This window comes from Engraulis encrasicolus, chromosome 16, assembly GCF_034702125.1.
Source record: "Engraulis encrasicolus isolate BLACKSEA-1 chromosome 16, IST_EnEncr_1.0, whole genome shotgun sequence".
Classification (NCBI taxonomy): Eukaryota; Metazoa; Chordata; class Actinopteri; order Clupeiformes; family Engraulidae; genus Engraulis; species Engraulis encrasicolus.
Window position 1 is genome coordinate 10,577,916 of NC_085872.1, and position 20,067 is coordinate 10,597,982.

At 42.5% G+C, this 20,067-nt stretch overlaps 1 protein-coding gene across 2 annotated transcripts; it reads left to right on the plus strand.

Annotated features, from left to right (window-relative positions):
• On the plus strand, positions 1 to 19,518 carry LOC134465114 (EEIG family member 2-like). 2 transcript variants are annotated; one of them, XM_063218573.1, is made up of 11 exons: positions 1 to 302; positions 2,368 to 2,488; positions 2,624 to 2,653; positions 2,807 to 2,923; positions 3,444 to 3,490; positions 8,600 to 8,700; positions 13,405 to 13,503; positions 14,042 to 14,252; positions 14,572 to 14,735; positions 16,425 to 16,488; positions 17,961 to 19,518. In XM_063218573.1, exons 1-11 carry the CDS (start codon positions 157 to 159, stop codon positions 18,001 to 18,003), a joined length of 1,143 nt encoding a protein of 380 aa, XP_063074643.1. In that variant the 5' UTR covers positions 1 to 156; the 3' UTR covers positions 18,004 to 19,518. The 2 variants fall into 2 exon arrangements, with proteins under 2 accessions (XP_063074643.1, XP_063074644.1); XM_063218574.1 differs by having other exon boundaries at positions 14,599 to 14,735.
• The last annotated feature ends 549 nt before the right edge of the window (positions 19,519 to 20,067 follow it).

The window sequence follows — 20,067 nt, forward strand, 5'->3', positions numbered from 1 at the left end:
GGGGGCGTAATTATTTGAACCAAATATGTAGCAACGTCCACCAGCACCAGATCAGTTGTCATCGGTTGCTTTTGGATATTACAAGCGGATTTTGTCACCGTTTAACGGCGCCCCCACAATAGTGACTTATTCATTGTTCTTTAACATTAGCCAGTAATGTCTTTCATCATGATGAAGAAAAAGAAATTCAAATTCAAAGTGGACTTTGAGTTAGACGAACTGTCCTCTGTTCCCTTTGTCAACGGAGTCCTGTTTTGCAAAGTCAGACTTATAGATGGTGGCTTCACGGAAGAATCGTCAAGGTAACTATATTTGTAACCCAAACTTACTTAAGATATTTGATTTATTTATCCCATGTGTAAGTCTGTTCTCAAAACGCACAGGTCTGTCAGAATGTCTGTCAGAATGCATTGTCGTTACTGTTGTTATCTATCTAGCTAGCATAGCTAATGTAGTTAGCCAGGCAGCCAGCCAGCTAGCTACAGTGTCTGTATTTGTAATTATGCAGTATGTTACAGAGGTTACGCTTCTTTCTACCTGTTGGTTTCTAGTATTGCTACTGAGTTTTGAGAACTTTGCTGTACCTCTAGCACAAGATTTGGCGACACGTCTAGTTTATTACAGTGAACAGTACAGCCAGAGACAGAGAAGTATATTTTACGGGACCCCCATAATCTCTACGAGACACCTACATGAAATCAGATGTGCCTCGTGCACAGATTCTAGAGACATGGGCAAAAAATTGTCCTTAGTTTTTGTAAACTGCTTCAGCATCACACTGCATTGCTGGCATAACTGTCACGTACGTCAACATTATTCTAGACAGACAGGCGTTTGAGTTTTAAGCAAGTGTCACCGACTGACTGTAAGCCCAGTCTACTTCTCGCTGACAACCGTGATTGTTGTCATTGTCAAGCGTGACCTGCCTTTGTTGGGGACTGCCACCCCAAGACTTTTTCCTTTCCTTCATGAATGCAGGAGACGTTCCCCCAATATTACTTGACTTGACCCTGTCGTGGATCATGTCTTATCTTCTGATAATGACAACTGTCAAAGTCAAAGTGTATATCACTGATTAGAAAAATAGAGACTTTATCAGATGGCCTGGATTGTTTCTCATCAGATAATAATAACAGAAGCAGTAACTCCAATGAGTAGGGGCTGACTTTAAAAAAAATCAAACATCCTATTCAAGGTTTGCATGTCAATGTAAAGCCTTCGGATGGGGCTTACAAATTACACTGTTGCATAGGTAGGGCTACTCTGATGTTTATCTCTGTGCTTTGTAAACCGCTGGAGAGTTGGTACTCAGATGATGTGGACAAAATCACCACTATACAGTTTGAAAGCTGTCTTGTGATCCTGTAGTACTAACAGTGCAAGGTTGATAACCTGCCAGGTAGTGGATCCAGTAGCCATAAGATGGAGCATCTTACTGTCTTTGGACAGCAGAGCCAGGTGTTAGAGAGAGAGAGAGAGAGAGAGAGAGAGAGAGAGAGAGAGAGAGAGAGAGAAAGAGAGAGAGAGAGAGAGAAGAGAGAGAGAGAGAGAGAGAGAGAGAGAGAGAGAGAGAGAGAGAGAGAGAGAGAGAGACTTGTTGGCATCATGTGCTCCGGTTAGGTCACTCCTAACGGCTCACATTCTTGTGGAGATGCCTGCTACATGGCAACCACTTGCATTTTTCCAAATGTGTAAACAAACCTCACATCCTCTCATTCTTTCTTTCCTGCAAGTAGCTCCATTGAAATAACTTCACTCAACCCAACCGACTCTGTTATCTCTGTTTTAGTTCTATGCAAACATTTCTGTATTTCCCGCTAGTTGTTTTATTTTTAATCATTTAATCTGGCAATCTGCTACATTTTGGGTGGATGTGTTAGTGAGGTTAAGTGCAAGGTCTGTGACGCCTTTGTGCCACTGTGTCGGTATCTTTCACACATTTTTTTTTACAGCAAGCGAACAGCTGCCCAGCACTCCTATTTGTTTCTGAAGAAAACGATTGGACTTTTAACACTGATTACGTTAGGTATTAAACTGACTAACACTGATTAAGTTAAGTGGAAGCTCCTCAAAGGAATGAAAAAAACCCCTTTTGGGTTTAACTGACGACCAGGTAAATCGTAATGTATCATTTAGCAACGTGTTTGAGCTGTTCCGTCTTAAGTTATCAGATGCCTTGAATAGAAAAATAGTTTGTGTGTTTTTGTGTTTCATTTCCATTAAGTAAAGGTATTACGGATGTTACCAGGTATTCATGAAAGAAGTGAAAGTGAAAGCCTCATTGTGCACACAGATTCAGGAAAGAATTCAGGTTTTCTTGAATGAAATTTAAATAAATGTCTTCTGTCCATCTGTGTGTCTTCCCAGGGAAGCAGTTCAGGCCAACTGTGTTCGCTGGAGGAAAAGGTTCTCCTTTCCGTGCAAAATGAGTGCCAATGCAGGAACTGGCGTGCTGGACCCATGTGTGTGTAGAGTGTCTGTGCGGAAGGTAAGCTATTGAGTGTGTCGTGTGTCACTGTGTTTCAATAATTCATCTCTAATTTACACACAATGGCAGTAGGCTAAGTGACATATTTACTTCTCTCCGGTGGAATGAGCTGTTTTTATGCCTGGTGTTTTGCAGGAGCTGAAAGGCGGGAAGACCTTTGCAAAGGTAACCTTTAAAAAAACACCTAATTTTACACACACTAGTAATTCAGTCAGCATACTGAGTAGTGCAGCAGCACACTGAAACCACATGACACATGTTAACTAACAGACTGATGAGCTCTTCTTTCTTAACATTTTCTCCTGTGTGATGGCACAGCTTGGGTTTGCTGATCTGAACCTGGCTGAGTTCGCTGGTTCGGGAAACACCACCCGCCGCTGTCTACTGGAGGGCTACGACACCAAAAACACTCGGCAGGACAACTCCATCCTCAAGGTAACGGCCTCACAACAACGGCACACACACGCACACACACCTCTACAGTGCTATTCACAGTGCTCATATAACACTTGTTCTTAGTTTTTTTTTCCAAATATTTTGTGTCATTCTAATCTATTCTTTCTGTAATAACAATACTGTAACAACACCTTACACCTGGCTCTCCATTCCTCGCCCTCAGTCTGAGTTGTTATAGAAATGAATGTATCTTTACTGCTGCCGTATGTATGCTAGCTATTTGTGGAGTGCTGTGAACTTGGCTGTGTTTGTTTGTGTGCTGTGCATCTGCGGCGGTTTTGATTGGTGGAACAGTGGGCCTGGCGCTGAGAGTGCTAACAGGATGCGGTGTCTGGTTTCATGGAGCTCATTCTATATGTGGTTTGTGTTCACACACACTCACAAACACACACACACTCACACACTGTGTTTGTGGGTGAATGTCAGTGCCGTGACTGAGCTGTCATCAGATGTGTGTGTGCTCACCTGTCTGTCCCCATTCCTCTCTGCTTTTCCACAGGTGATGATCAATATGCAACTGATGTCAGGAGACCCCTGCTTCAAAACGTAAGCCGCAGTACCTTGTAATAGTTTTACTTTCTTCAATACACACACACACACACACACACACACACACACACACACACACACACACACACACACACACACACACACACACACACACACACACACACACACACACAAGCATTCATATTGTGTAATGAATGGATTAAGACAAAGATTAAGTTCTTCTGAATACAACATTTGTCTGTTTTTACGCAAGTAAACTCAAGCACACCCTTCCTCTCCCCATCTTACCCTGAGCACAATTCTTGTGTAACCAGTAAACTTGAATTGGCAGGTAACATTAATCTTTGCAATAGTGTTGTGTAATGAATGGTTCGTATTCTCTCTACAGTAACTGACTGTTGTTGCGTCACTTTCCGCTGTCTTTGTTTTTCTTTATTGTTTTATTAAATCACCCAGTGAGAAGGGGCAAGTGAACTTCAGGAGGGTTTAGAGACTTTATATAATCTAATTTGCCTCAAATGCAGTAATGCATTCATGCATTTCTTGCATCCCTCTGACAAAAGTAAAACAACCCATAGTACGCGAATAGCTGAGATTTCAAAAATTTGGAAGTGGAAGACTTGGTGCGATCGAGCTTATATTCGCACTAGCTTTGTTTCGCTAGAGTTGCAGACCACACACTCACGTAGCAAGTTCCAGACCATCCATGCGCAGTATCGTTACCCTTTGATGTGTGTGTCTGAAATGAGCTGAACCGCAAAAACCCCTCACGACATCATGTCTCGCAGAGGAAATGATGTGGCTGGCTTACATCCTGCCACTGATGGAGATACTGAATCAACCATCGTCAGAGAAAAACAGAGTGTAGTTTATAACACCAGAAGCAAAAAAAAAAAAAATGTGTCTGCTACGTATAGAAGGTTGAGTAGAGTGAGGAACTTTAAACATCCCCTGGCATTGCTTTGTTTTGAAAGGGTGTCCCAAAGACTTTTGTGGCCTTGTCAAAAATGTGAATGGTGAATGACTTACCACGCTGTATTCATCTACTTCCATTTCCTGTGTTTCAAGGCCACAGATGCACTGTTGTCAGCTTTGTGTGTAGTTATAAAGTGGCCTTTCCCAACATCATAAATAGAGCAGGCTGATAACTGTTCTCTACTTCTTGAATATGTGTTGGATTGTGCTTTTTATTATGAAGTGTGTGGCTGATACACAATCTCTGCACCCGCCACCCTTGTTTTTCTGTATCGCTTTCATTACTGTTTTCTTTCTTTCTATCTTTCTTTCTTTCTCACTCTCTCTCTCTCACACACACACACACACACACACACACACACACACACACACACACACACACACACATTAATTTCCTCTCAAACATCCATGCCTCTTCAGTCTTTCCTTTCTCTTTTAGTTTCTTCAAATCTTGCACTCGCACACAATCTCTCTCTCTCTCTCTCTCTCTCTCTCTCTCTCTCTCTCTCTCTCTCTCTCTCTCTCTCTCTCTCTCTCTCTCTCTCTCTCTCTCTCTCTCTCTCTCGCTGACTCACACACACCGCTCCATAGTGCTGGCATTAAGACAGCTGTGTGCCTTGCCCCCCCCCGTGCCATGTGCTGAGGTCTAAGAGGAACAGCTGAGTCACAGGGGAGGCCCGGACAACAGTATTCCCCTCTTGTGTTGTTATGGCAACACACGGCCCAGTCATCACATAAGTAGTGGTAGTGAGGGCTGAATCCTGCAAGCAGCTGATTCTGTTGTCACGTTCTTCCACTCTTGACACGGAAGCTTGCTAGAAGTTCATTTGTTGGCTTTTGTTTTTTAACTTCCCAAACATTTTGGAGAAACTGAAGAATCAGTTATGGTACGGATTGGTACAGAGGAGGCTAGACATTTACACAAACACACACACAAACACACACACACAATTCAACATTTTAAGATGTGGCATGTAAGAGGGAGCATGTGATGTCAGCAGTCGTTGTGGGGTTGTCAGCAAGGGTTGGCAGGACAGGAGAAAGCATCAGGCACCCACGCACTCCCCGTCTCTCAGTTTGGCAGCTACCCTCTGCAGTATAACTAATGGGAGAGTGGGAGTAGCGTTGTCAGCGCGTGTTCGGGAAACATAATGAGTGTGTTGACCCATGTGTATGCATTGGGGGAAAGTGGGACCGAAATTGCGTACGGTTGTGTGTGAGCAAGATAAAGATAGTGTTTTGTGTGTTTGCCAAAGGAGCCAATCCACCAACGCCTAAATCAGTCACACTCATTGTAGTCTGTGGGTATTAATGCCGTCAGAGGCCTTGGGAAAGCCCTACATAGCACTCGGAATACGCACAGCTATTACGCAAGAACGCCCATCATCGTCATCATCATCATCACTGCACACTGTAGTAAGCCCTGCCAACCCCTCTCTGCAGCGTTGTGCTGTAAACCCAAAGCATTCAAGATGCTACTGAGTCAACTCCCATCACCCTCCTACTGTTAGCCCCCCCTGAATGCTCTGATTTTCAGCTCTTACATATTGGTCGTTTTGAGAATGGGTGCTTGAACCAGCCCTGGTATGGTTGTCTGTCAGCCTGAAGGCTCTACTTGAGGCTGTTGCTCTGTAGTGGGGGGGGCCCATCTATCTTGAGGATTCGATGCATACCAGTACTTCCTTTGCATTCAGCAGGTGGTCTAAAAGAACCAGTAAGGTCTCCAGCTTAGCCTTTCGCTTTCTATCATGTGGTGAAAGCACAGTTAAGTGTTGTGCTACATCACAGTCTAAAAGCCCATTTAGACTAGCAGCCTTAACATGTTTGTTTACGTTTTTGTGTGTCAAATAGGGCTTGACACTGGCATCTGCCAACCAGCCAAAAATGGGTAAAACTTGGCTGTAGCTAGTGATAAGTTCAGACTCACTAGCCATGTTGACAGGTAACTTATTCTTGGGTATATTTACACACACAGTTTTTATCCTATAATTTTCTGCCCTTATATCAGTTTGTTATATTTAAGTTCAAGAATGATCACACTCAGATTCTATTTGTCTAAAATATTCTCACTATTTCATTGGATTGATCTTCCTTTAGCACTTCATATTCAGATGTCTCATGGTGAAGGAAGAATACTGACAAACTAAACTGTGGATAGTAGAAAGGCTGGCTAGTGATTTAGGAAAACCACTAGCCACAAAGACTGGTGAGCAAAAAAGTTCATGTCAAGCTCTGGTGTCAAGCTATATTTGCGTGACCCCAAATAACATTATATTTGTCCTGTATTTCAACCAGGGAGGTCCCAATTGAGATACACTATGACATTTACCAAGTAGTGCCAGTAGTGAGTAAGGTTGTAAATGATAATCGATATGTATCGATCCTAAGGCCAACGATTAAATAAAATTGTATCGTATCGTGAGGCTTTCTTAAGAATCGAAAATAATAGAATCGCACTGGCCCCTGCCCAATGCTCCATAACACAACAGAAGTGGAAAAGTAATTGGAAAAAAAATCTAATCAAATGAAATTTTATCGTATCGTGGGACATTCTTAAGTATCGAAAATAATCGAATCACTGCCTTAAGAAATCAATGTCAAATCGTATCGTCATGGAGGCTGTGATTTACACCCCTAGTAGTGAGTGAGTCAAGAGGTGTGATGTTTTATGCTCTCATACTGTACACCCCTTAGACAGCAAGATAAGATTAGACCTCGTAAACAATCGAGATGTTAATTAACCCATCACCTAAGATGCCCTTTCACGTTCCAGCTTTGGCTCCAGCGCAGTGCTATTATTAAAGACCAACTCCATGTGGGGATGCCTGAAAGCTACTAGGCAATGCATTACAGTAATGCCAAATTAGCAGCTCCACTAGTATGAGTGTGAGAGTGCACCTAGCTCCTGTGTTTGAAAAAGGGGCTCCCCTACCATGCAGAAGCTGTGATTTGTGGTCACCAGTGTTAACACTTACCAAAACAGTTCTTGCGCCTCTGTGACTGGGCAAGGAACAGAAAAGTGTCAGTGGCAAAGGGGCAAAGGGAGAGATTTTCCATGGAGGGGCTTGTGATGCGCAGGAGTGTTTGGAAAACAAATGCTACGTGTGTGCGTGTGTCTGCATGCGTGCAAGCAGGTGCAACATGCGTTTGTTGTCTGTGTACGCCTGCACACTGGTGTGTTTGGGGTCGGGGTTGCACATGCGTCAAAGCAGTGTGCGTGTGTTTGGGATCGGTGACCCAGTGGCAGCTGTGCACTGGCGTCTTGCACTGAACAAAGGGAGTCCTTGGAGACATCAGGTGGAGTCCAGGCAGCCTCGGCCTGTGATTACGCGCCAGGTGCTGGCCTAGAAGGCCTTTTACGATAGTTAGACTGAGGCTATGTCTCAAATGACGCGCTTTTGTCAGTTTCACTGACAGTCAGTGCACAGTGCACTGGGGTCTTTAGTGCATAGTGTCCTGGAAAAATTTGAGCACTGTGCCCTGGCTGGAAGTGACGGCTGAGCATGGCATTAGCTCGCCAAAATATGAGTTGGCTACTGTTTGCAATGCACAGCATCTGGTGCTTCTATTTCCATGTCCTTCACCCCAAAGGACAACAATTACACATACAATACTTTGGTTGACATGAAAAGGTTGGTGTCCCATCAACATTACTTACAGAATTAGGAGACTGTTGGTCAAACTCTTCTACTGAACTGAATGCCACATTTTCTCTGTGTCATTGTCAACATGGCCGCCGTTTAGTGCGTGCAGTGTCCATTATTCAAGCACTGCATTTTCCGCCATTGTTAGGGGATTATCTTGGCACTTTCAGTGCACTGGCTCAACTGACATTTTCAGCGTGAGCGCCCTAGGCACTGAAAAACAGTGCCCGAAGTGCACAAGTGCGGCATTTGAGACACGGCCTGTCTGCAGTGATGCCTTTTTTTTGGCCTAGGTTGTGCCTCACAGGTCTAATGAGTACCTAAGGCCATGTTTTTGACCTGTGTAAACAAAACAAACAAACAAAATCAGGAGGAATTGATTTTCCAACATAAAAATCTAAGTTACTACTGTATATAAAAAAACTCATTGTCACAACAATACACAAATTCTGTAACACACAGTGTGCTTTGTATATTCGTTTCTGTGGCATTGCCAATCACAGCTCTGTGTTTGCATGTGTCACAGGGCTCCGTCCACCGCCATGACCATAGGGATCCCAGGAGAGGCAGACCATCTGCACGAGTCTCTTAAGGGAGAGACGCCAAGGCCATGCTTGTCTGCATCAGGTAAGCAGCAGCTCCCAAGAAAGCAGAGAATATGCGAACATCAGTGGCACAGGTGCTGGACGAAACAAAATAATGAAAATAATTAATGCCTGCAACACTGTTAATGCTCCCAGTAATTTAATGGCACATCATTTCAGACCTTAGTCCTAAGATCTGAAACATCATGGCATGAAACAACTGGGAGCATTATAGGCGAGTACATTTAGGGTTTAACCCCAAAAAAATTGATACAAAAGGTTTTTTTATGGATTCTATTACTATTGGACCTGCTAAATGACATACTAAAAATCTTATTTTAAGGGTCAAGAGACACTCCACGTGAATAGGCCAAAAAATGTACCTTCCCGATATCACCATGAAACTTAATCCGGTGATTACTCACATATTTGTGAGAAAAAAATGTATTGCAAGATTTCTGAAATGTTATGTTTTAATATGGTAATTGGACTATATCTAATTAAATATGCATTAAATTTCAAAATGCAAAACCTCAAAATCTGAAAAAGCCAAGCTCAAAATTACTCTTTTATTTTGTTTCTAGTAAACCAGAAGATATCTTCAGAAGAGATTATGGACATCCCTTTCTGTTTTGTAGTAAATCTGAAAATCTTTGTGCAGACACACCAGCTAGCATTTTTTTTTCAAAACATGATTATTTAACATCTCTCTTAGATAAATAATTGAGTTTTGTGTTTCTCAAGTTCTTCCAGACATTCTTTGAGTCTGGTGGTATCATTCTTAGCATGTATCAAGGGCAAGGTCAGCTGTCCTCAAATCATAGCCTCTCCACAGAGGTGTCCTAAGGGCTGGTGCTGGGACTCCTATTTGCCATGTACACCACATCACTGGCCCATGTTATCTGTTCTCACAGCTTCTCATACTACTGTTACACCGATGAAGCATAGTTACTTTGTGCCAGATGACTCCACGGTCACACACATTTCCGCTTGCCTCTCTGAACTATCCACAAGTATGAAGGAATGCAAGCTTCAGTTGAGCCTCGCCCAAATGCACTGCTGGTGATCCCAGCCAAAGATTTAGGTTGCCATGATATCAAGCTCAATATGGGTCATTTCACGTGAAATCAGACACTTTGGGACCCGACCGACCCGGATTTCGATCATACTTGGTGTGCCTTTTCAGTAGCAAGGTAGCACCCCAGAACTGCATTGGTTTGAATCTGACACTAATATTAAGGGAGAAACAGACTAGGAAAGGTTCACATGTGAGGGTAGGACACTATACATTCAGCCTTGAATATATCAGTCAGTGTTAGTCACAAAAAGATGCCTATGGTGTTGTTTGAAAGCTCTTTTCTGGCTCTACATATTACACAATCACCTTGGAATACAACTACTCTCAGAATATGAATTATGATAAATTGAAAAATTAAAAATTGAATATCTAAAAAACCTATATTTTAAAATGGCCAGTTCCTTGTCCAAACTTAGCCGGCAATGTCATGAGCAGCACCTAAAATGCTGGTGTTCGGTTTGTTATTCATTTCAGAGAGAATTTGACTCACAAATATGGCGTCATACAGACCACTTACTAATAATATGGTAATACCATAGTAGCATCACATGACAAAACAAAAACAAAACAAAAATGATCAGTGTCCATGGTCCCAGGTTTCAGAAACTAAGGCAGATGTCCATTTATACACACCAAATGATGATATGTGAATGTTTGAACATTCCTTCTCTGTGTACCTGTGCCATCTTCCCTTTACCATACTTTAAAGAGATAATCAATGGCTACACTCTCATTTTGTACTCTACCAGTGCATTTGAAGCAACAGCTGTGTCTTTTGTAGATAATTTATAAGTACGTCCTGTTGCAGTTACAGGTTCCACTACCAGAAGCACATCCTGATGATCCATGACAAGTCTATCTGGTCTGAAGGGAAAAGTGAAGGATGGAGATGGTCCATGAGAATGCAGGAAGTTCAGTTTCACCTCTCCAGTGCTCGGCATACATTCCTCAGCACATGCTAGCCACCAGTTGCCATCATATACAGCTACAACATACCCTTTGATGCTTGAAAATGTAACACATTCCTTTACTGAGCTCACTCTTTCAACTCTGCCTTCTCTGAATGCTCAAAATGGCCTAACTTCCACTGTGTCCATTGACAATGGGCAGAAGCTGTGTAGTTTTTGAGTACCTGGAATAGTTCTTGCAGATTCAAACCTTTTCAACAGGTTCTCAGCTTCATGATGGTACATCTCTGTTGTGGCAAACTGGCAATGGATGTTCTTGACATTATCCTTGACAAATTCAAACAGTTGGTATGGCGTTACAATTTAATTGTCAATAGGACGTTGCAGACTTCCTGCACAATATAAGAACCTTAAAAACACAACAAATTTGTGCCACCACGAGGCAGATTTTCACATACCTGCAGAGTGGCACTTTTTTGCCACATCACATGGCAAAGGTCCATGTGATGGCGTTGGAGGGACAGTTAAATGGCTTGCTGTGTTACATTTTCAAGCATCAAAGGGTATGTTGTAGCTGTATATGATGGCAACTGGTGGCTAGCATGTGCTGAGGAATGTATGCCGAGCACTGGAGAGGTGAAACTGAACTTCCTGCATTCTCATGGACCATCTCCATCCTTCACTTTTCCCTTCAGACCAGATAGACTTGTCATGGATCATCAGGATGTGCTTCTGGTAGTGGAACCTGTAACTGCAACAGGACGTACTTATAAATTATCTACAAAAGACACAGCTGCTGCTTCAAATGCACTGGTAGAGTAAAAAATGAGAGTGTAGCCATTGATTATCTCTTTAAAGTACGGTAAAGGGAAGATGGCACAGGTACACAGAGAAGGAATGTTCAAACATTCACATATCATCATTTGGTGTGTATAAATGGACATCTGCCTTAGTTTCTGAAACCTGGGACCATGGACACTGACCATTTTTGTTTTGTTTTTTTTTTGTCATGTGATGCTACTATGGTATTACCATATTATTAGTAAGTGGTCTGTATGATGCCATATTTGTGAGTCAACTTCTCTCTGAAATGAATAACAAACCGAACACCAGCATTTTAGGTGCTGCTCATGACATTGCCGGCTAAGTTTGGACAAGGAACTGGCCATTTTAAAATATAAGTTTTTTAGATATTCAATTTTTAATTTTTCAATTTATCATAATTCATATTCTGAGAGTAGTTGTATTCCAAGGTGATTGTGTAATATGTAGAGCCCGAAAAGAGCTTTCAAACAACACCACAGGCATCTTTTTGTGACTAACACTGACTGATATATTCAAGGCTGAATGTATAGTGTCCTACCCTCACATGTGAACCTTTCCTAGTCTGTTTCTCCCTTAATATTAGTGTCAGATTCAAACCAATGCAGTTCTGGGGTGCTACCTTGCTACTGAAAAGGCACACCAAGTATGATTGAAATCCGGGTCGGTCGGGTCCCAAAGTGTCTGATTTCACGTGAAATGACCCATATGGATTCTGCTACTGTTGCCTCAAATAAGGCCACAAGAAATCTAGGTGTCATTGTTGATGACCATCTATCATTCTCTGACCACATAGCCTCAGTTTCCCAGCCATGTCCTCTTTTTCATGCCCTAATTGAATACAAGGCCCTGACCCTTGCCTATGAAGCTACAACAGGCCCTACTCTGGCTTACCAGAAAGCTATGCTAAAGCCCTATGTCCTTTCAGGACATTGTCTGTCTCCAGTACCAACCGTTTCACCTTGCCCTCCACTTACACATGTAGTGGCTCCTGTCTATTCAGTTCAGCTGCTGAAAGACCCAAAATACCTAGTGACACCATGATTCATCACTGATGATGTGCCCTGACAAACAGCACATGGATATTATCATAGCAGTAGTGTCTTTATCCACCCAAACAGCACTCCAAACAAACAGATCCTGAAAACATGTTAGTTCATGCCAATGTAATTATCATGTAGTAACCTTTATTTTAAAACACTTTGATCATGAAAATGACACCTTTCCTGAAGTCAGATTTTCCTAGATTTTTAGTGTGTTATTAAGATCACTTAGAGGTAACGAAATCAGTTGAAAAACCTTTTGTATCAATTTTTTGGGGGTTAGGTCTTTTTTTTGCATAGATGTACTCGCCTATTAGCAGTGTTGCGGACATTTATTATTCACTTTAAGCAGCAGCTCCCACCCAGCACTGTTCTTATCAACTGAACTTGCCGTGAATGTTTGAATAGCCTCTTGCCTTGGCTGAAAAGAATAGAGCTTTCTTCAGAATGCAGGAAAGCATCCACATCATTGACCAGTTAGTTAAAGCCTGTATAGATTTTGGGTAAATGATTTAAGTTGTCTCATCAGTCTACTTCAGCACGAGCCTAACGTTGAGCTGAATTATCATTGTGTACGCCAAACTAGACAAGGCAATCATTGTATGGGGATAGATGGAAGACCCGGCATAAGCCCTGTGATTCATTTATGGCACCCTAACCAATTAGGCAGTGACTTGGTAATCATTGACGAATAAAAAGCCGTGGCTCAAACAGCTTGCCACTGCACTGCTACACCGGTCACCCAGGTTTCGATTCCGGCCGGGGTCATTTGCCAACACTTCCCCGTCTCTCTCTCCCCACTTGCTTCCTGTCTCACTCAACTGTCCTATCATGAATAAAGGTAATAAAAGCCAAAAAAGCCAGACTCATGCTGTCCTATTGTGTCGCCATTCCAGTGGAGCACCCCAGGAAGTGCGGTTCCCTTCCGGAAGAAGTCGGGGGAGGCGGCCACTCCAGAACGTCGAGCTACGCCAGCCAACAGTCCAAAGTCTCAGGTGGGGAAATACGACTCACCCAAAAGTGACATCACTCATTCACCCGCGTCCGGTACAGACATGCCCTGAAGGATGTGTGTGGGTTTGTGTGCTTGTGAAAATTTGCCTGCACAAAGATTTATGGCTGGAAGTTTTATGTTTCGACATTGATTTCAAGCCCTGCCTGGTAGATCCTCCACTCAGTACAACCAACCCTGGTAGTGTGACCTTGGTATTTTAATATATCGTCCTGGAGAATTGATTTTTCTGTTATGCATATACTATATTTGTCTCTGTGGTTATTGTCTTTCACAGTCCCCTTCATGTAGACGCGGCACAAAAAGCATGCATCACTATGTTACTAACTTCTTTGCAATTTAAAATGTAACCTCAGTTATTGCGCATAAGTTATCCATGTGTTCCCCAGGACTTTTTAGTTATGTAGTACCACTTCCTCTCAGGACATTATTGTAATTTATATGACTATTTAAGCTGTAATGATTCCTCAAAGCTCACGTGTGGACTCCCACCGCCTTCTCCTACTGCTTGTCTCCCATAGGCTACAGCACAGGTCACTCAAGGTCCTCCAGCCTATCAGAGCTTACTCACAAGCGGAGCACCTCTGTGGGAAGTGCCTCGACAGGTGTGGGCAGCATGCCGGAGGCCGCAGAGGAGAGAGATCCTAAACCCTCAACCTCAGCTGCCAGTGCTGCTGTGCCAGAGCACATGAGCACACCACAGATGAGTGTCTCAATGGACAGGCTAAACAGGTGAGCAAGTAAAATGGAAATGAAGGGAACAGAGTGGAATAGACTGAGAAAGATGCCTCCACAGACAGGAGAAGGGCAACAGTAGCACATCATGTAATACAAATCACTGTGTCTGTAATCACGAACAGGTCGCATTCAAAATGACAAATATTCAGGTATAAGGCAGTGCTGACTTGACTTCTATGGTAACGTCTTAGGGAATGCTGTCTCTCTAAACGTCTCTTTACGATTGCCATATGTTTCCAACAATTTCCCTTATCTTAAGAAATATGTATATCTGATGCTGAACACATTTGTGTGTCGTGTCTTGTGGTTGAAGACATGCTTTACCACTTCCCTCTGCAAGACATCCGGTTAAGCAGGACTCGGTGGAATCCCAACTGAAACGGTTTGACGCCACCAGGGTGGACGCTGATGACATCGTGGAGAAGATCCTCCAGAGTCAAGACTTCAGCCACGGCTTGCTGGACTCCAGTGCCGAGGGTGAGTTGCCTCCTCTTTACAGAGTGTAGTGCGGGGATGAAGTGGTGCATCTTGCTAATGCATTGTGCTATGAATGGACTGGAGACGCAGGTTCGAATCTGGCCTGGGTCGCCATTTTCCCAGCCTTTTTAAAACGTCTTTTTCAACTTTAATGATGATAGGACAGTATGAGATGTGGACAGGAAACGAATCGGGAGAGAGATGGGGAGGGGTCGGCAAATAACCTGTGCCAGAATCAAACTCAGGTCGCCAGCGTAGCAGCCCAGTGCCCTACCGTTAGAGCCACGGCAGGACCATCATTTCCCAACCTTACCTCCATCTTGGTTTCCCACTCTCCTCCGGTCAAGATCTTCTCTGCCCTATCCACAATAAATAAGGCAAAAAATATGCAATAAACATTTTTGGGACGAATACGAATATTCCAAGTAAAATCATCACGGGTGGAAGGATGAAAATGGTGTGCTGACATTTCTTTCATTTCATGTACATGTGTTGGCTCTATTGTCACGGGTCAACTCAAGAAGGTGTCTTTTTTGGGCTATACCCTGACCACTATGATTCACTGAAGCGAATGACTGTTGAATTAACGTACATAGTTCTGATGGTGCTTTAGTCATAGCTTACCACAAGGAAACCCCAAAGTGCACGGGTAACCATGGCGATCAAACAAAAAGACAACACATGTTCTCTGAATAGAATTGGAGTCGTGTGTGGACGTGGGAGGACGAAGCAGCTTGTACGCTTGTGCTCTTGTGCTCGCGCTCCAAAATGATGCATTTGGCAGAGATTCTTGAGCTCACAACATGCGCCACAGAATGGATTCAAATGTCGCTTTTGTGAACAACAGCGTGGAGGAATGATAAACTGATAATGAATGGCAAGCATTGCATGTTGCATATGCAGTGTTAAGAATGGGAACAAACCAAGTGATACGATTAGCTTCTGCTTTCCCAAGAATCTACATGTTGACATGTACCATACCACGTAAGCGGCAAAGATATCGAGATATTCAACTACCCTTTTACTGAGGGATAGTAGTCATGCCCCTACGACTTAGAAGAAATCATTTTATACCTGATAATGATTATCAATGTCTGACCAATACCTTCTATGTCTGTGTGATCTATGAAGTGCAAAAGCAGTGGGCAAAAGCAGTGTGCGTGCATATCCAGTAAAACAGGTGCTAAATCAAACAAAGACGCCTAGAAGAAGGAAAGCCCGCACACTGTTGCTACTCACCAATTTATTCAACAACACATTTTTCAACCGATTTATTCATCACAATGTTTCGACCTCATACAGTCTGTCATTTGTGACGAAGGCCGTGTGAGGTCGAAACATTGTATTAAATAAATCACTGAGCCGCAACAGTGTGTGGACTTTCCTTCTTGATCTATGAAGTGAACATAATGACCCACTGATGATATTTCATTGGTCCTGGCATTCATAAACTGTTGACAGTAGTGGTGGTGGCGGCATCAAAAATAATCCTTCATGTTAACACTTCTATTTTTATTGCTGTTTATTTCTTTTACTCTCTGGAGGACATGTATAGAATAAGAATAATCACAATGTTGTATTTTGGTGCAACCATTTACTTAATTGATTGGCATAAATCTGTGTTTTGTTGCTTGTGTACAATGGTTACATTGAACATGCTATATGTATTGTGTGTTTTTTTTTCTGCAGAGGAGGGTCTGCGTCTGTTTGTGGGTCCCGGTGGCAGCACAGCCCTCGGCAGCCAGCACACCAGGTGGGCACTCTTATGTAACTTTTACACACACACACACACACACACACACACACACACACACACACACACACACACACACACACACACACACACACACACACACACACACACACACACTCACACACAGCACAGGGGTCAGCTCTGCAGCTGGCACCCTTTACTGTCCTCTGTTGGGGTGATGTCATGTAATGTGAGCCCAGTGTGGGACTGCTGCAATACATTTTATATAGGAAGTAGCTGGGAACTGACTTTCTGACTTCAGGATACACTTGTGCTGTGTTTTGATATTATATCATATAGCTTGCTGCTTACATATACTGATTATGATGGTTTGCATAGATCTGTAGCTGGTTAGAAAGGTAGATATAGATATTAAGATTAGATTGATTTCTTAGTCACATAGACAATTGTAACATCCAGAGATGTGGACCTGTGACTTGTGACTTGTGACTTGGACTGACTTGTGACTTGAGTAACGAATGACTCGACTTGAGACTTGACTTGCCAATATTAGGAATGACTTGTGACTTGACTCGACTTGTGCGCTATTGACTCGAGACTTGACTTGACTTGACAGTTTTAGCTGGCCATGACGTGCAATAGCATTCCAAGTCTGAATATAAACATTTTTTACATTTGTGTGTGAAAAAAAAATGAATGGAAGAAAGAAAAACTAAATGATTTACCCTTAAACAGTACCAGTAGGCCTACTATTTTTGTTTAGAACCCCTTACGAAAATCTTCCATGGTTTTACTGTAGTAAAACTCTCTAAGGTCTCATGGGTTTTTTTTTTCAGCATGATTTGTGTCTGTGGTTTATGGTTAATTGTGGATTGCATGGTCACCCAAAAAAACATGAAACTTGTTTGCAGCCGTCGTGTAATAGTTAGGGAGTTAGACTGAAGATCACAGAGTTGCAGAATTGAATCCCACCCTTAGGCCCACCTCTACCTACACCTCCATCCATGATTTTCGTACGGGACATGACTGGCAAAGGGGTACATGCAAAGCAGTGTGGAGAGGTAATGAATTTATGACCAAAAGTAATTGTCAATATTGCACATAGAATACAAGGTGACTTGTTAAGGACTTGGAAAAAATAAGACTTGGACTTGACTTGGCTTTGGCACGACTTGGGACTTGGACTTGACTAGGTCAAATGTGTCGTAACTTGTGACTTGACTTGGACTTGATTGGAAGGACTTGAGACTTACTTGCGACTTGCAAATTAGTGACTTGGTCCCATCTCTGGTAACATCTCACCTTGAAATGTACACTGTGTGTCTACACAACTATGGAGAAAAGGAAGAGAGAAATTTAAGCATTACCAGTATTGATCATTTAAAAATATTCACTTGCAAAGCAGAGTGGCAGTGCCTTAAGGTGGTCTTGTGTGCTTTTAGGTGATGGTGGTGAAAGTTGCACTCTCTAAAAACTGTATTTTTTTGTGTTTCTCTCTGTCTCTTCCTCAGGGTTGGCGTGGGTCCTTACGAACAGGTGGTGATAAAGCGCTAGGCTCATCAGGGCCATCGAGGGGAGTTACGAAGCTCAGCAGCACCACTATAATGAGTCCAGGCTGAGAGATGGACACACCCACACAGGCAGCAGACGGGAAGTCAGACTCAGAGCAATGGCCGCCCGTCATGGAGCTCCGTGAAGCTGCACTTTATCCCTCCTCCTCCAGCAGAGGGCGATGGGGAGCGCTGACTGAAGCCTGAGGACATTCATTGCTGGGGCAACTTCTTCCCATGGACTTCCCAGCGTTGCAGAGACCTGGAGCTGGCCATGCCGCATTAGCTGAGTCTCTGTCCACAGCATACAGCAACGTGTTATGAGAGGATGGATCTAAGAAGCCTGCAATCAGATCAAAAGTCTGGACTGCGCTCTGGTCATATTGTTTTATATGAATGTGTGAAGAAAGAATCTGTAAATATTTGGTGTTGGGTATGAAATCTATGATTGCTGCTAAATGGTTTAAAAACCTCTTTTCGCAATGTTGGAGTTAATGTTCTGGTTAAATAGTGTGGGTGATGTACAGCCAGCTGTACCATGACATGACATGCTAACATCGCTTTCTTTAGTCAGACTGAGGACTTAGGAAGAGTATTATACGACTGGCAGACATTCAGACAGTGATGAGGATCCTGCCTTTGTAATACAAGATATCAATACTGTAACAACATGCCATGTGAAATGATAAGGTTAGTTGAACATGGGTTTATTTTGTTGTTTTTGACAGAGTGCATGGAAAGTTTGATCTGAAAGAGTTCTTGTTAGGAACACATTTCCCATTTGCCGAAAGTCTGGAGTGAATCTATTTAGAAGGAGATATCCGCTTCCCTACACAAGATGCATCCAGGTGGTTGAGAGAACGTTTTGAGAGTGTAAGTTTTATGACCTCTTTCTTTTCACTGTTTCAACTTATATTTATGAAAGTGGACCATAAATCGCATCACTTATTCTTCTGTATATTTTCATACTCCAGTAATAATCTTATAATTTATTTTTCGGTATATTTTCATAATCCAGTAAAAAAAAACCCTCTTGCCTCAACCCTTTATGCCGGTCATAAAGGCTCTATTAGTCAAAGCGGATGTGCCTTTTTACTTCCGAACATGATGTCTAGTTTAAATGGTCATATTTTCACAGACCGCAAAATCCTTGGGTGCCATTGGATTTGCATATATTTCATGTCATGAATGCCATTTTTCGGACTCAGTCTGTCTTTTCAGAATGTTTTTTTGTACATAGTGAATTGAAATGTTAAGAGGTTAGATTTACATATCTTAACAGTTCATTTGAAAGTGCCCCTGAACCTACAGGTGTTCATTGTGGATATCAGCACATCTCATTGTCTCTATCTATTTATTTATAGGGATACGTGTGTGTGTATGTTTGTGTCACTTGCAGCTGTTAATTACCATAATTAAGTGCCTGCCCTTGTTCTAAATACCAGACTTTTTTCTTTTATTCTCTGTGTTAAAATACAATACAAGCAATGACCGTTCTGAAATTAAAAAAAAAGAAAAACTGAAATATTTTGTGGATTTTTTTTTTCTTTCTGAATCCTCTGAACCTCATACATGTTCCCTCTTGAAGTGGGGAGTATTATAAATTGTTCAACAGATTGTTAACAACAGTTATAGTTCAGGCTAGAGCAGGGGTGGGGAACCTTTTTCATTCGAGGGGCCACTACAAGGGCCGTACTATGAACACAAATCAGGGTTTCCCTGTGCAATTTAGGCCTACATTGAAGGTAGACACCTTTAAAACAGTCCCCACCTTCTCTCGGTCCCCTGAAAATAACTTCATTGCATTAGAAATGTAATTTCTAAGATTCATTTACAAAATATGTCATACTTCATGTGAAGCTGCATAACATTAAAATTATATCGGGGGGGCGGATAAAACGGCCTCAAAGGGCCCTCGAGAGATAGGTACCCCACCTCTGGGCTAGAGCAATGCAATAATTGCATTCACTGAATGAACTTATTTTAAACTGATCTGGAAGCAGGGGGACAGGTCCGACATTGCAGCCTAAGACTTCCTGGTGGCATGGTGCCATCCATTACAGATACC

What these genes read in the sequence shown, in the direction of transcription:
- LOC134465114 (XM_063218573.1), top strand. Translation starts at nt 157, where the DNA reads ATGTCTTTCATCATGATGAAGAAAAAGAAATTCAAATTCAAAGTGGAC. An exon ending in GCCATGCTTGTCTGCATCAG is followed by an intron (nt 8,701 to 13,404) that starts GTAAGCAGCAGC and finishes TCGCCATTCCAG; the next exon opens with TGGAGCACCCCAGGAAGTGC. An exon ending in CCAACAGTCCAAAGTCTCAG is followed by an intron (nt 13,504 to 14,041) that starts GTGGGGAAATAC and finishes TGTCTCCCATAG; the next exon opens with GCTACAGCACAGGTCACTCA.